The sequence below is a fragment of the Arachis ipaensis genome, chromosome B3 (genome assembly GCF_059453495.1).
Source record: "Arachis ipaensis isolate K30076 ecotype BB chromosome B3, ASM5945349v1, whole genome shotgun sequence".
Lineage (NCBI taxonomy): Eukaryota > Viridiplantae > Streptophyta > Magnoliopsida > Fabales > Fabaceae > Arachis > Arachis ipaensis.
Genome location: NC_142438.1, coordinates 9705614 through 9721552, shown reverse-complemented (window position 1 = coordinate 9721552; position 15939 = coordinate 9705614). Strand labels below are relative to the sequence as shown.

The 15939-nt window shown below is 33.8% G+C and overlaps 1 protein-coding gene across 1 annotated transcript; it reads left to right on the top strand.

Moving 5' to 3' along the window:
• Nucleotides 1–10076: 10076 nt before the first annotated feature.
• On the top strand, nucleotides 10077–15686 carry LOC107628717 (uncharacterized). The gene is made up of 22 exons (XM_016331294.3): nucleotides 10077–10392; nucleotides 10481–10508; nucleotides 10826–10980; nucleotides 11076–11210; nucleotides 11311–11433; nucleotides 11539–11646; nucleotides 11741–11818; nucleotides 11904–12011; nucleotides 12110–12217; nucleotides 12415–12516; nucleotides 12603–12635; nucleotides 12753–12776; nucleotides 13010–13069; nucleotides 13314–13400; nucleotides 13499–13543; nucleotides 13621–13712; nucleotides 13789–13906; nucleotides 14180–14268; nucleotides 14405–14489; nucleotides 14583–14674; nucleotides 14828–15132; nucleotides 15402–15686. The coding sequence occupies exons 1-22, from the start codon at nucleotides 10360–10362 to the stop codon at nucleotides 15431–15433; spliced, it is 2040 nt and encodes a 679-aa protein (XP_016186780.1). The 5' UTR covers nucleotides 10077–10359; the 3' UTR covers nucleotides 15434–15686.
• Nucleotides 15687–15939: the final 253 nt, after the last annotated feature.

Sequence of the window (15939 nt, the reverse complement as noted above, 5' to 3'; positions counted from 1 at the left end):
GTTTCTTTTTGACCGTCCAACACTCTATATCATAAAGCATAGCCGGTCTTATAGCAGTGTGATAGAATTTACCTTTAAGTTTTAAAGGCACTTTTTTGTTACATATAAAACCAAATGCACTCCGCCATTTTGACCAACTTGTTTGGATCCTATGATTTACATCATGTTCAATCTCTCCATTATCCTGTATGATGCATCCAGGATACTTAAAACTTTGGACTTTTCATATGATGTTTTCTCCAATTTTCATCTCTATATTAGGGTTTTTTCTTCGCAGATCGAACTTACATTCCATATAGTCCGTCTTGCTACGGCTTATGCGCAGACCATACACTTTTAGAGCTTCTCTCCATAAGTCCAACTTCTTATTTAGGTCTTCTCTTAACTCTCCTATAAGGACGATATCATCGGCAAAAAGCATGCACCATGGCACAGACTCTTGGATGTACTCAGTGAGTACTTCAAAGGCTAATGTGAAAATGTATGAAGTTAAGGAAGATCCCTGATGTAATCCTATACCAATAGAAAATTTCTCTGTCACACCACCTTGAGTCTTCACACTTGTTGTGACCCCATCATATATGTCTTTAATTGCATGAATATATGCGATCCTTACTCTCTTCTTTTCTAAAACTTTTCATAAGACCTCTCTTGGTACCCTATCGTATGCTTTTTCCAAATCAATAAACACCGTATGTAGATCCCTTTTATTACTACGATACCTCTCCATCATCTTTCTTAACAGGTATATTGCTTCGGTGGTGGATCTGCCTGGCATAAAACCAAATTGGTTCTCTATTACTTGTGTCTCTTTTCTCAACCTCCGTTCTATCACCTTTTCCCATAACTTCATGGTATGACTCATGAGTTTGATCCCTCTATAATTTTTGCAACTTTGTATATATCCCTTATTCTTCTTAATAGGTATCAAGGTGCTCTTTCTCCACTCATCAGGCATCTTCTTTGACCTTAAAATCTCATTAAAAAGTTTGGTTAACCAATTGATACCTTTTTCTCCAAGGCCCTTCCAAACTTCAATTGGAATATTATTAGGTCCTACCGCCCTACTATTTTTCATCTGCTTTAGAGCCTCTTTTACCTCAAAGTCTCGAATCCTTCAGTAGTAGTAAAAGTTTTGATCTTCTTCCCTTATACATAACCGACCAAGGCTCGAAAGAGTCTTATGCCCTTCATTAAATAACTCGTAGAAGTAGCTCTTCCACCTTTCATTAATCTTCTCCTCTTGAGCCAACACCTCTTCGTCTTTATCCTTTATGCACTTAACCTGATTCAGATCTCTCATTCTTCTTTCACGACTCTTTACGATTCTATATATACTTTTTTTTCCTTCTTTCGTGCCTAAAGACTGGTAGAGACCCTCATATGCTATTTTTTTACTTCACTTACAACCACTTTTGTCTCTTTCTTAGCCGCCTTATATTTTTCCCAATTTTATGCATCGCGACACAAAGACCACTCTTTAAAATACTCCCTTTTTACCTTTATCTTTTCTTGTACACTTGCATTCCACCATTAGGATTTCTTGTCTCTTGGTCCTATCTCTTTAGATTCACCAAAACTTTCTTTTGTTGTTCTTCTGATAACTTCTGCCATCTCTCTCCACATCTCCTCCGCACTTCTATTCCCGTCCCACTTTACCTCTTCTCCTACCCGTCTTAAGAAACTTCTTTGTTCCTCACTTTTCATCTGCTACCACCTCGTCCTTGGGTTCTTCGTATAATGTCTTTTCTTTAACTTTTGCCCAACGCGAAAATCCATGACGAGCATCCTATGTTGTATTGTTAAACTCTCTCCCGAGATAATTTTACAATTAATGCAAAATTTTTGGTCGACTCTCCTCAACAAGAAGAAGTCGATTTGAGAGTTTGTCATGCCACTCTTGTAGGTTATAAGATATTTGTCTCTCTTTTTAAAACATGTATTTGCAATTAGAAGGTCAAAGGTTGAGAAAAAGTCCAAAATAGTTTTATCATCGGCATTGATCACCCCAAAACCATAGCTTCCGTGAATACTTCCATACCCAGTCACTTCTTTTCCAACATGACCATTTAAATCTTCTCTTAAGAAAATCTTATCTTTCGAAGGTATGTCTTGGACCAAACTCTCTAAATCCTCCTAAAACATTATTTTGTATTGTTCGTCCGAACCCACTTGCGGTGCATAGGCACTAATCACATGAAAAGTACCTCCCTCCACCACAAGTTTAATAGAGATGATCCGATCTCCCACCCTCTTGACATCCACTACGTCATTCTTCCACTGCTTATCCACAATAATACCTACCTCATTACTATTCTATACTTTTCCTGTATACCAAAGTTTGAATCCGGAAGTATCCAACTCCCTATTCTTCGCAACAACCCATTTTGTTTCTTGTAGGCACATAATGTTAATCTTCCTCCTTGTTATGGTGTCCACCATCTCCATAGATTTTCCTGTTAGGATGCTTATGTTCCATGTCCCAAATCTCAACCTTCTGTCACTCCGACCTTTACCTTTTACTTTGTGAACTAGCTTATTTACCCTTGTCCGTTCACGGAAACGCAGAAATCCTTACTCATTTAACACTACATCCGGACACCGATGCAGCGGCTCTTGCTCATTTGACACTATACTCGAGCCATACAGCGCGTTACTTCCGGGCAACGACCTAGCTTTAGTGCAATAACGTCTTTGATTCATGTCATGAAGATTCGACTAAGTTTTTATGTTGGTTGTCGAAAACCTAACACAGCCCTTCTCCTTTATCTGAGCTTGGAACTGGCTATGTACTGCAAGTGTAACATATGCGGAGTTAATTTTATATAATTAATTACAAATGCAATTATTTATTTTTAATTTAATTTATTCAAATCAAGTTAATTTTAAAAATATTTGTTACTAGGCTAATGCACCGTTACTATTGTTACTATTCCAAATAAAGTAAGTTAAATGATTAAAAGTTGAATTCTTAAATATACTACAAAGCAAAATATTATGCAATTTCAAATTTTGACTAAATCTATAACAACTTAGATCAATAATATCATGAGCTTAATTACACATCCAAGCATTTTTATATCCAAGTCCAACCAAGTAGACCCAAATTTAACAATAACCACTTTCATTACAACCGCGTGTACACACGCGCGTTTCAATAACGCTTCTTCGTCTTCGTCTTCGCCTTCACGTTCTTTCTTCTTCTTCTTCGCTTTCCCCTTCTTTGTCTTTGCATTCCTTCTTCTTCTTCGCATTCTTCCTTCTTCTTCTTCGTCTTTCTCCTTCTTCTTTTAGCGTTCCCTCTTCTTCTTCGCGTATTTTCTCTCAATCGTCATTCTTTTATTGTTGCTGTGTTGTTGCATTTTTTTTCTTTTCCTCATTTTATTTGAGATTCATTTGGATCCAAAAATAAATCAAATTTGGTTCAGATTTGGTAAATACTTAACAGTAATACCAAGTGAACTTAACTCACTTCACAAATGAACCGAATTCGGTTCAGATTTGAACAAAAAGTGATAAACATTCAATCAGTAAGAAAAGTACATTTCAATTCATTTTTGCATGTAAATAAACTCAATTAAACTAAGAGATGAACCAAATTTCTTAAGGAATAACAGATTTGGTGAATACTTAAAAGTAGTATCAAGTAAACCTAACTCAATTCACAAATGAACCGAATTCGATTCAAATTAGAACAAACAGTTAAAAATTTACTTAAAGAATACAAAATTTAGTCAATACTTATCAAGAGCATCAAGTGAACCTTAATTAACACACAAATAAACTGAGATAAACTAAGAAATGAACTGAAATTATTTAATGATGGTATCAGATAAAATCAGAACTAATAAAGATGTTAGCAAAATGTTGGTATTATTGGTGATGACGATAACGAAAAAGGAAAAGAAAAAGAAGAAGAAGGAGAAGAAGAGAAGAAGAAGAACCTGCGCGAATTTGGAAGAAGAAAGGCAAGGAGGAGAAGGAGAAAAAAAAATAGAGAATGAGAAGGAGAAGGATGCGCGTGCTTTGAAAATTTGTTATAACAACTTGGTTAGACTTGGTTAAGTATTTTGCTTGGATGTAGAGTTTTATTCTAATATAATATTCGATCAGAAGATATGCTTCCTACTCCAAATATTTCGGCATAAAAAATGATAGGGGCTATCAGAATTTATTATTTTTTACCATCATTTAGCTATCAACTCAATTCTTTTAGTCTAGTAATCCAATAATATATTTTATCTCATACTTTTAAACATTAATGACTAATTAATAACTAAAAACAATAAATTCTGATAATCCTCTAACATTTCTCCTTACTTTTTTCATGATTGAGTGAAATATAATGACTTCGGATATAGCTTGAATTGCATTTCTCTAAAGCTCAATGGTTAGAAAAAGCATTCCCCATCCTGTAGTACTTGGCAAGGAATTTACCAAATTTAAGGTAAGTTATGCCAAAATCTTATTTGGAGAATTTGTGATGATCAACAAATTCTGTTTAGAAAGATCATCGGATCCCTTGTGTTAACAATCTGTTAGGCCTTGTGGATATTAATAATGTTGATTATTTGGTGGATTTAATAGAAATAGATATTGCCACTGCCAATAGAGGTTGGAATTTTGATTTCCTAAGCCAAATCCTTTCTCTGGACATATTGAGTCTTATTCATTCCTTGAGAGCCTCTCAATTGTGTTTGATGGATTGCATTGTTTGGTTTTTGGAAGCTTTAGGTATGTTTAGCTGTAAATCTGCTTCATGAGACTTGTGCAAGTTATGGTCGTTGGAGTTACAATAGTGTTTTTAAGCATTTTTAGAAGATGCAGTGTCCTCAAGATAAGTCTTTTTATGTGGTTAATTAGTGATAATACTCTCCTCACAAATTAGGAAGGAGTTATGACTTGTGAGACATATAGCCAATGGGCCGATTGTGGTTTGTGTGTAGTGTGTGGATGAAGATGAATCGGTGTTTTATGTTCTTTATTACGATTCAGTTGCGAAGAATATTTAGATAAGTACTAGTAGGGGTGGCAAGTGGGGAAGGCCCCCTGCGCCAGAAGCCTGCCCCGTCCCGCCTAGTGAGGCGGTCCCAGAATCCCAGTCCGCCCCGCTTAATGGCGGGCTGGCGGGCTTAGCCCGCTAAATATCCTCTTTTTTTTTTTTTACTTTTAACTATTAAATAATATATATAAAGATATAAAAAAATATTTTTTGTTTTTTACTTTTAACTATTATAATTTCGAGTGAATACTCCATCTGGCCCCTGACAATTATCTCGAAAGGACAACGAGGCCCCCAAGAAAAAAAAACACCCAATCCAGCCCCTGATAAATTTTTTTTGGGACAGATTAGCCCCTGTGCCAAAAAAAATAACATTTATTTTTTTTGGCACAGGGGCCTCGTTGTCCTTTCGAAGTAATTGTCAGGGCCGGGTTGGGTTTATTTTTTTTGTCAGGGGCCGGATTGGAATTTTTTTTTGTTAGGGGCCTCGTTGTCTTTCGAGGTAATTGTCAGGAGCTGATTTGGGTTTTTCTCTATAATTTCTAAAAGTAAAACAAATTATAATTTTTGTATTCACAAACATTAAAGTCTTTGTAATTATAAATATTGTTTTCAAAGCAAAATAAACATAATCCAAAACATAATTAACAATATTGTCTCTAAAACAAAACAAACATAATCTAAAACACTCAATTTTCATCTTCATTCTCTTGTAAGTTGGGTTGGGGGAAGTTGGATTTTGGTAAAAAAAATTGTAAAAATACCCAAGGTTAAAAAAATACTAAGCCCGGCGAGGAAGCCGCCCCGCCTCACCAAAGCCCGCCAAAATCCACGGTTTAAGCGGTGCGGATTAAGCGGGCTTTTGCTATTTGGCAGTCCCAATTTTCCAGCCCAACCCGCATTTTTTGACGGGTTACGCGGGTCGGTCCGGCGGGTTTAGGTCCATTTGCCACCCCTAAGTACTAACATTAGTAACTTCTTTCAAACTTTCTAGACCCCTTTCTCAAAATGGGTTGGTATCAATTTAAAAGAAGTTACTCGCATTCTTAATGGGATTTCGTGATCTCTTTTCTTTTCAATCACTTGACGAATTCTTTGGCGCCATTGAAACCATCGAATTTTTTAAAGATTAAGTTATAGTCGTGATTCTTGCCTCCGTCTAAACTTGAGGCTGGTTAAGGTATATTTTGTAGTGAAGTGTGTTAGAAAGAATAATTTCCTTATGACAGAGTTCTCTTTTATTAACATAGCTTGGTTCTCCCACCAAAATTTTGGATCAAGATCAATACGAATGACTCGGTTAGTGAATCTAGTTCAACAATTTTCGGTTGCATCTTTTAAGATCTTTAGGAGAATTTTATTGAAATTTTTTAGTTTAAGTTTAGAAACTTACTTTCTCACTCTAATTGAACTTTAGAGTATATTCCTTAGGCTTTTAATTGCATCCCAAAAAAGATATCACAAAGTTCAAGTCGAAGTAGACTCCATTATTACTTTGAACATCTACCAAAGCGATTTGAACAACTCCGATGCAGCATTCACTCTTGTTGCAGCTATCTAGTCATTGTTTGAGAAGGATTTGAACATGTTGCTTAATCATGTATTTAGAGAAGAAAATAATTGTGAAAATATATTAGTAAAAGAGAAAAGAATAAATAGATATCTAATCTTTTGTTCTGTATATATTTTTGTTCTTCATCATTTGAAAATATTTTTAATTCATTGACTTCTTTAAAAGTTAGACATATATATTCTTTCATTTATATGGGTTTGTCAGACTCCAACAAAAAAATATGATGTGACTTCCGTTGTACTGACCTGACTGTTATGAATACACATGTAGAGGGACAGTTTTTGAAACAGCACAAATTAGTCCCTTTTCTTCAAAATAATAAGACATATAAATCTTTTTCTTCTTTCTTCTACCTTCACTCACATACCACCATTTTTATTTTTCGTCCACCTCTTTCACCCTTTCTTATTGTTCTTCTTCAAATAATAATAATAAACATTCTTACCAAATCAAAATAAAGCAAATAGATATTAAAATTAAATCCATTGAATCAAAACAGTGATTATAGTTCATTCACCATGAATAATCTCTTGAATTTTGAATGATTCATGACACAATAACATCAAATTCAACTAACACAAAATACATTCATTAATTTCACGAACTAATTAATTAGCGAGAGTGCTGAGCTAGAAAAAGAGAGGGAGACTTGAGATAGTGATGATAATAGGAAGCGAAATTCCAAGAGATAGGAAAAGGTAGCTAAGAGTGAGAGAGAGGAAGATCCAAACATAGAAAGACATAGAGAAGTTTTGAACCCCTACATTAAAACGACGTTATTTTGAAAATTAACTAATTTGTCCCGTTTTGAAAACTTTCCCTCCACGTGTGCATGTGTAATAGCTAAGTTAGCACAATGATCCAAAAAATTTTGATAGTAGGAGCAAAATATATATAACATTATAATAATTTTTATAATAAAAATATTACGTTAAAATAAAAAATTAGCTATCAAATTATCTATTATAAATTTGTGTATAAATACATATATCATTTAACTTATTTTTAATATATATTTTGTATTTCAAAATTTATATTTTAAGATTTATTCTGTACAAATGATTATTTTATGTATACGTAGTATAACTGTTGTTATAATTATATTTTGTTATTGTAAAATATGATTAGGTTTCAAAATATATAATTACAAATTAAAATACTAAAATAGTAATTTAAATAATAACATATAATTTAAAATTAATTTTTTATATTTCATATATTGAAACCTTGACAATATAATTAAAATGTCTTTTTTTTTGTATATGTCGTTAAACAATCCTTTAAAATTTAACTTTCATACAAATTAGCTCTTGATGCTATTCATAGTTGAAAAAGTTCATTCAATTAGTGTAGTTATTATGAAAAAAACTAAAGCTAATTTTAAAAGAAGAAACACAAATGAATAGATAATATTCTTTCGAGTCGACCTCTAATAAAAAACACCAATCTTATTTAAATTTGAAAATTAATCATTATAATGGACATCTAATATGAAGTTTTCAAATTGGCTATCAAGTGTCGAAAGTTGAATAAAATATTATTGTGGGGTCAAATTTAATAATTTAGTGGGGGCAAATAAATATTATTATTATATACTATTCAATAAAATTCCAAATTGTAGTGGAGGCGCTTGCCCCACACCACATGAGTGAATCCGTCGCTGAGCACAACGGAAGTTACATCAGACTTTTTCATTGGATCTAATGGACCATATGAATGGAATGATCTATATATATATATATATATATAGAAAAGTTCTTTGATGTTTATAATTTTTGTGTCTAAATTGTCTAAAAGTAGAGATAAAAGAAGATGAAATTCACTCTTTTTTTTTTAATTCTATGTATAAAATTTAGGCACTATAGAAAGCACCATATATGTCTAACTTTTAAAGAGGTCAAAGATTTAAAAATATTTTCAAACGATGAAAAAAAAATATATTTACAAAAAAAAAAAAATCAGAGACCTATTTATTCTTTTCTTTTAATAAAACTTGGTTAGTTGGTTACACTTAATCCTTTTTTTTTAGTTGTTTATGGTTTTTTTGTTATTATAATTTTGCTCTAATTCTCTGCAAATTTAGATGGGTTGCTTTTTTTGAGTTGTTTATATATATATATATATATATATATATATATATATATTTGAATTTTTATCCGTTTATAATTAAAATATAATAATCAAATTATAAATAATGTTTACTTATTTTAAATAATTATTTGTATGATAAATATTAAATGTAATTACTTTTGATCATACAAATACATATATATAATATTTTTATTTTTAGTGTTTATTAAAAGAGATATTATTCACGTTCAAACAATTTTGACATCCAAATTTATCAAAGTAAATTTAGGTGACGTATTTTTTCCGCTTTTTTCTGTCCTCACACTTCTTCTCTTCTCCCCCGCGCTTCTTCTTCTTCTTCTTCTTCTCACGCTCGTTTACCTACGGAGCGTCTTCTTGTTCTTCGCCTTCTTCTTCGCGTTCTTCCTCCTCCTTCTTTTTCGTGTTCATTTTTCTTCACGTGTTTTCTCCTTATCGTCATTCACTCATTCTTTCGTTGTTGTTGCCTCTTTTCCTCTTTCTCTTCCTGGTGAAGAAGCAGTAGAAGGTGATGAGAAATAGTTTTGAATTGTGCAGAACAGAAATAAACGGAACATGTTATTATGGTGAAACAATTATATAGTACTAAATGAATGGAACATTATCCATTATATAAATTCAAATTCAAACAGCTTTCTGCTTAATGAACATAATCCGTTATTATGGTAAAACAATTGTATATTACTGAATAAATGTAACATAATCCGTTATATAAAATCAAATTCAAACAGCTTTCTGCTTAATGAACCGAACACATACTCATGGTGAAACAATTGTATAGTACTGAATGAACAAAACATAACCCATTATATAAAATCAAATTCGAAACACCTCTGCCTACAATTTAGAGATTATCAATTCAATTTAACAATTGCATTCCATTCAATTCAATTGAAAAAATAATCAATTAGAAAAATGTTGGTGTTATTAGTGATGACGATAATAAAAGAGAAGAAAAAGAAGAAAAAGAAGAGAAGAAGGAGGAGCAGAAGAAGAATCTACGTGCGCAGAGGAGGAGCAGGAGGTATACGTGAATTTGAAAGAAGAAGATGACGACGTATGTGTGTATTTGAAAGAAGAATAAGAAGAAGAAGCGTGGGGAGGAGAAGAAGATAAAGCGCGTGTAATGACATTTTTTTAATGAGAAATATTTTTATTGGTATTTGACCTACTTGGATAAAACTTGGATAAAAAATATTTAAACGTGTAGCATAGTCCTTATTAAAATTTAATCCTTAATATTAATACAAAATATAATGATTATTTATATGAAAATATAAAAATAATAATTAAAAATGATCAAATTACTTAATATAATATATGATTATGTTATAATTATAAATTTATAATTTTCTGAATATAAAAGCCACCAAGCATGTGGGCCAATATGCTGACTTGGAGGAAAAATATCTAACTCCTCTCATTTAGACAGAGTAAAACGCACAGCTTTGGCCGCCAGTTGCCACAAACATTAAGCCAGTTTCAAAACCCTAACCCCCTTCACCGAATACGCAGCGAGACGCACGTATTTATAAACGAAGCAGCCGTAACCTTATTCACTTCTCTCTTTGCTCCAAAACCCTAAAATCTATCAGACGTAGGGTTTTGCAGAGCCTCCATAACATCCTTTTTTCTTCCTCCAACTTCGCCGATTACTCTCTCTTCTCCTCCAACAATGGCCAAGACTAGCAAGAAATCAGCTTCCAAAGTATTTTCTCTCTCTATCACTATATCTATTTCCTTTCAATTCGTCTCTCGTGATATAACTAACGCGTTGTGTGCTCTTTTCTTTGAAGGTTGAGACTGCTCCACCTGTCAAAAAGGGTATGAAAATTCTCTCTACGTCGCTGCTTCGTCATTACGTTTTGATATTGATGGTTTTTTTTTTTTTTTAGTTTGATTTGCTGCTTTTGGTCCATGGTTTATAAAGAGTTTTTTTTGTTACTTACCTCTCTAACGTGCTTAGACTTGCTTCATTGATATGTGTTGGTATGGTTAAGGCATATGAGTATTGATGTTATGAATTTGTTCACTGGAAGTTTTTTTTTTTTTTTCTTTCAATCGTTGTCGGTTTTTGGTTGGAAGTTTCGTTACTCATTGCTTTTTTGTTGGATTTCCCTGTTGACTGATTCTGATCACAGGAAAGAGGCAGGCAGATGAGGAACTTGAGAAGCAAGTTAGTTTAAAGAAACAGAAGATAGAAGAGGCTGCTCAGAAGCAAAAGAAGGAAGTGAAGGTGCAGAAGAAAAAGGAGGAAAGTAGTTCAGATGATTCTTCTTCAGATTCTGAAGATGAGGTATTGGATATGAATAAAATTAAGTTTTATGTCAGTGTAAATATTGTTGCTTTGTTTTCTTGTGCTTATCTCGTTGCTAACTGTTTTGGGATCAGAAACCTGCTACCAAAGTTGCTGTTGCTTCAAAGAAGAAGCCTGCTAAGAACGGCACTTTAAGCTCCCCTGCAAAGAAAGCCAAGCCAGCTAGTAGTTCTAGCTCTGATGATTCTGCTTCAGAGTCTGAAGATGAGGTACGGCACTGGCATTTACCGTTATGACAAATTATTATTTTAGGGTGTAAAATTGTCCCATTTTTCTTGCATCTGATCTTCCCTCTTTTATTGTGCTCAGAAACCTGCAGCAAAGGCTCCTCCAAAAAGTCAGGCTGCAAAAAATGTTGCTCCAGCTAAGAAAGTCAAGCCAGCTTCCTCTTCAAGTTCTGAATCGTCAGATGATGACTCCGATGAGGATGAAGTGAGTAAATCTTAAGGGATTGTTAAACAGTACCTCATGTTAACCTTTGGTATATGTTTTATTGTTAGCTAGGATGCCTATTTATTTTTCTTTCTTTGTTCAAAGGTGCCCAAATCCAAGGTGCTGCCTGCTGTGGTTAAGAATGGATCTGCTTCTGCAAAGAAACCAAGTGAAAGCTCCGAGTCTGAGGACAGCGGCTCTGAGGAGGAAAAGGTAAAAAAAAAAACTCACTTAACATATCTGTTTAATGATTATCTTTTTCTTGGATAAAATAATAATTGAGGAATTGGATGTTGGAATCATCCAGAAAGCAAAATCAACCAAAAAGGTGCCTGCTAAGAAGGTTGAAACAGAGTCATCCTCTGATAGTAGCTCTGATGAAGAAGTAAGTCTTATTATTTTTATTTTGTCCCATGCTCTAATTATTCTTTTAATGCACTCTGATGCTCATGTATAAATTTTTGTTCCAGGATAAGAAAAAACCTGTAGCCAAATCATCTGCAGTTCCAAGTAAGAAAGTTGAGACAACTGAAAGTTCAGATGATGATTCAAGTGAAAGCTCTGATGAAGAAGAAAATGTAACTTTGTGTACACAGTCTTTACTCTTTAGGGGATAAACCTGTTCACTTAATTGTAAATAACTTCTGGAATGTATTGTATCATTTATGTCATTTAGGGTGCAAAACCGACTGCAAATGCGGCATCCAAGCCTTCTGCTATAGCTAAGAAGAATGATGACAGTGACAGTTCAGATTCTGATGATAGCAGCTCCAAAGATGAGAAGGTAAATATTATAGTTTGTTGATTGTTTTTAATAAATTCTTAGTTGTCCTTTTGAGTTGAAGCTCCCTTTTGTACCATGAGGTCCTACGTGCTCTCAAAATGTGCTTAATTAGATTTTTTATCCCTAACTTGGTTGGTATTTGTATTAAGGTACCATTGTATCATTGTATGACAATAGTTAACCTTTTGGTGTTACAGAAAACTGCTCCCAAGACTGTTTCCAATGCCAAGTCAGCACCTGAGCCAAAGCCTGCCAAGAAGTCTAGTAGTTCTAGTGAGAGTGAGTCGGATGAGGAAGAGGTTAGTTGGTTTATTCTTGATTCCCATATTTACTTGTTAATGTTTTGTCCTTTTACATTAAATGTGTTTCCAATCTTAATTTACAGGACTCATCTGATAGTGAATCTGAGGATGAAAAGGTGTGTGTTTGTTTTATCTTCTTGTACTACTGTTGTAATTTGTCTTTACCTTATTTATGTATTGCTTCACTATTATTTGAATTACTTTCTCATTTTTTATTCATTGTATTGGTACAGAAAACGGCTAAAAGCTCCGGTCAGGTAATTCACCGTATACACTTGATCTAACATTGAAGTGTATATAGATATTAATATTAATTTTAATTAATGTGGCATGTTTTACAAGCTTATGTTATGGATTCATTATTGTTAATATTATCCTTTGTCGATTGAGAATTGTGGAAGATCATGACTGGTGATAGTAATAACTTAAAAATTTTAGTTAATAGGAAAACTTTTGCTGTTTGTTGAAAAGACTCACTTCTCTATAACAGGGAAAAATGGATGTTGATGAAGAAGAGAGCTCTGATGAAAGTGATGATGAGCCAAAAAAGGTCTGTCTTGATATCTAGAGTTATTACGTGATCAACTTTTCTTTCTGGGCCTTAGTTTCCTACTTGTATTATGTAGTGTTAATTTGCTACTGTTCTCTCTTCCATTATATTCAACTTGAATTTCTCAATTTAGATATCTGAATTACGTACTTTAAGACACGTGTTTTTTTTTAAAATATTTTATACTATGTGAACCATTGTTTGTTATTTTGCTGTGTTCAATTTCTTTTGCTATTCACTGCAGCCTGTGAAAGTTTCAAAAGAAAGCAGTGATAGTTCGGATGACAGTGATGAGGAAGAAGAGAAACCTTCTAAAACTCCTCAGAAAAGTGTAAGGATCTCTCTTTGTATTTTAATATAGCTGTTTGAAGGCTTGTTTTGCTTTGTCTTGTGATTGGGCACTAAATGTATTTTCCTCTTGTGAAACAGGCTAAGGATGTGGAGATGGTTGATGCTGACTCAGCAAAGAAAGTTGTATGTTACTGGTCTCATTTTTTTGTTCTTTTTAAATATTCTAATATCTTTGATGGTGATATATCTTTGCTTTGCAGCCTAAAACCCCTTCTACACCTAGTGCTGCAACAGGTGGATCAAAGACACTATTTGTTGGAAATCTGTCATTTAGTGTGCAACGATCTGACGTGTATGTATTGTATCTCTTATATTTCCTTGTTTATAGTGTATTCTTTTTCTTACGATGTCATGTTATTGTTGTTCAGTGAGGAGTTTTTCAAAGATTGTGGAGAAGTTGTTGATGTTCGTTTTTCTGTTGACGATACTGGGAGGTTTAAAGGATTTGGACATGTTGAGTTTGCTACTGCAGAGGCAGCACAAAGTGTAAGCTATTGCTCCTCAAATATCTTTTTCTTTTCTCATTCATTTTGAAGCTATTTTTTTCCAACTACTGCCTTGCTGTTTCTATGCTGTTAACTAATTGCTATTGCTTTATTGATTTGTTTTCTCCTCCAGAGTGTTGTTTGACATGCATCACTGCAATCTATTGTTTGATTACCCTCCATCCCTTTTTGCTTTGAAAAGATGTTTAAATTATGTATTTGTTGATTTATCGGGGTTGTGTATTGATAATCCTTTTGGTTTTTGTACTTGCAGGCTCTTGAATTGAATGAGCATGAGTTGTTGAATCGTCCTGTTAGGCTTGATTTAGCTCGTGAAAGAGGTGCATATACCCCTGGTGGCAGGTAATTATTATATCATCTCCTCCTTCCCTCCCATGCCTCATATCTACTTCTATAACCTTTTTCTCTACTCACTTTCATGGCTTGCTTCCACGTATTTCCTTCTCTTTATCCATTGTAATACTTGTTGCAATTTCAGCAATTCCTTCCAGAAAGGTGGTCAGCGTCAAACTGGCCAAACTATATACATAAGGGGTTTTGATAAATCTCTTGGAGAAGAAGAGGTAATTTTATTTCTATCATGTTGGCTGCTGCTTCCCTTGCATGTGTTTCTTTTTGCAATTTGTATTTGAATACTGCCAAAATTGTGGTTGCAGGTAAGAGCTAGCCTAAATGAGCATTTTGGTGCCTGCGGGGAGATCTCGAGGGTGTCAATCCCAAAAGATTTCGAGTCTGGATATCCTAAAGGGTTTGTTTCTTCAAATTCTTTCTCGTTTATTTTTAGTGAAAGATTTGCTATTTCAGTTTTTTGTGCATCCTTTTGTTTCTCAAGTTGGATGCTCAAAATGATTGTTACGTGTTGCTTTGAGTTTAGCAAACTGACACCAGGTGTAATTTACAGTTTTGCCTATATCGACTTCAAGGATTCTTCTAGCATGAAAAAAGCTCTAGAACTCAATGAAACTGAACTTGCTGGTGGTTATTACCTCTCAGTTGAAGAAGCCAAACCTAGAGATGGCTTTGGTTCAGGTGGTGGAAGAGGTGGCGGTCGATTTGGAGGTAGGAGTAATGAAGGTGGTCGATTTGGAGGAAGGAGTGGTGGTGGCCGATTTGGTGGTGGAAGGGGTGGTAGTGATCGAGGCAGAGGTGGTCGAGGAAGAGGTGGGGGAAGGGGTTTTGGAAATAAACCGACATTTGCTGCAGAAGGTATGCAACTATTTCCTTTCCATTGCTCTGATTTTTTCGGACATTGATTGTTGCCTTACGTTTTGAGGACTGAGAGTTAAGGATTTGATGGATACTTAAGTTTCAACATTCTATAACCTAATAGTTTTTGCTGAATGAATATTGTTTATTATGTTACCATTTTAGCTTTTGATTGATTATATGCATCAATGCAATTTATTCTCCTCAATCTGAATCTGTTGTTTTTTTTCCATGTCAATTTCTGATGATTTTGATTTTCCTCTGTTCAGGAAAAAAGACCACATTTGCCGATGACGACTAGAGTGGTGGATTTGGAAGAAGTTTACTATATTTAGTTACCGTAATTTATTATTCAGCTGTTTTGCCCTTCAATTTTGTTTTACTAAGATGAATTCGCAGAAATCCAGTGTACCGAAAAAGTTGTTTTAAGGGGTGGTCCAGTACGTGTCTGATTAACATTTTTGTATGCTTGCGTGATCCCGATTAGTCATGTAGAGAACTCTTTATTATATAATTATAATATTTTTAATGACAATATTTCATGTTGAGGAAAACCGTAGTGCCCATTTTTTCAGTTGAGTGTGTTTAGCTTATTCGAGGAATAATTGGTTATAAAAAAGGTTTTGATTTTGCATGTTAAAATCGGCTGATACTTTTGTTGAATCATTCTAGAGTTGTTTTAATAATATAAGTTTCCCATAGTAAAGTCATCCCAATATTTGCATCTTTCGATAGGATAAATTACCAAATTCCAAAAGTCTATGATGATTAATAATGAAATTTTAGTGATGCAAGATTCAGTACTAC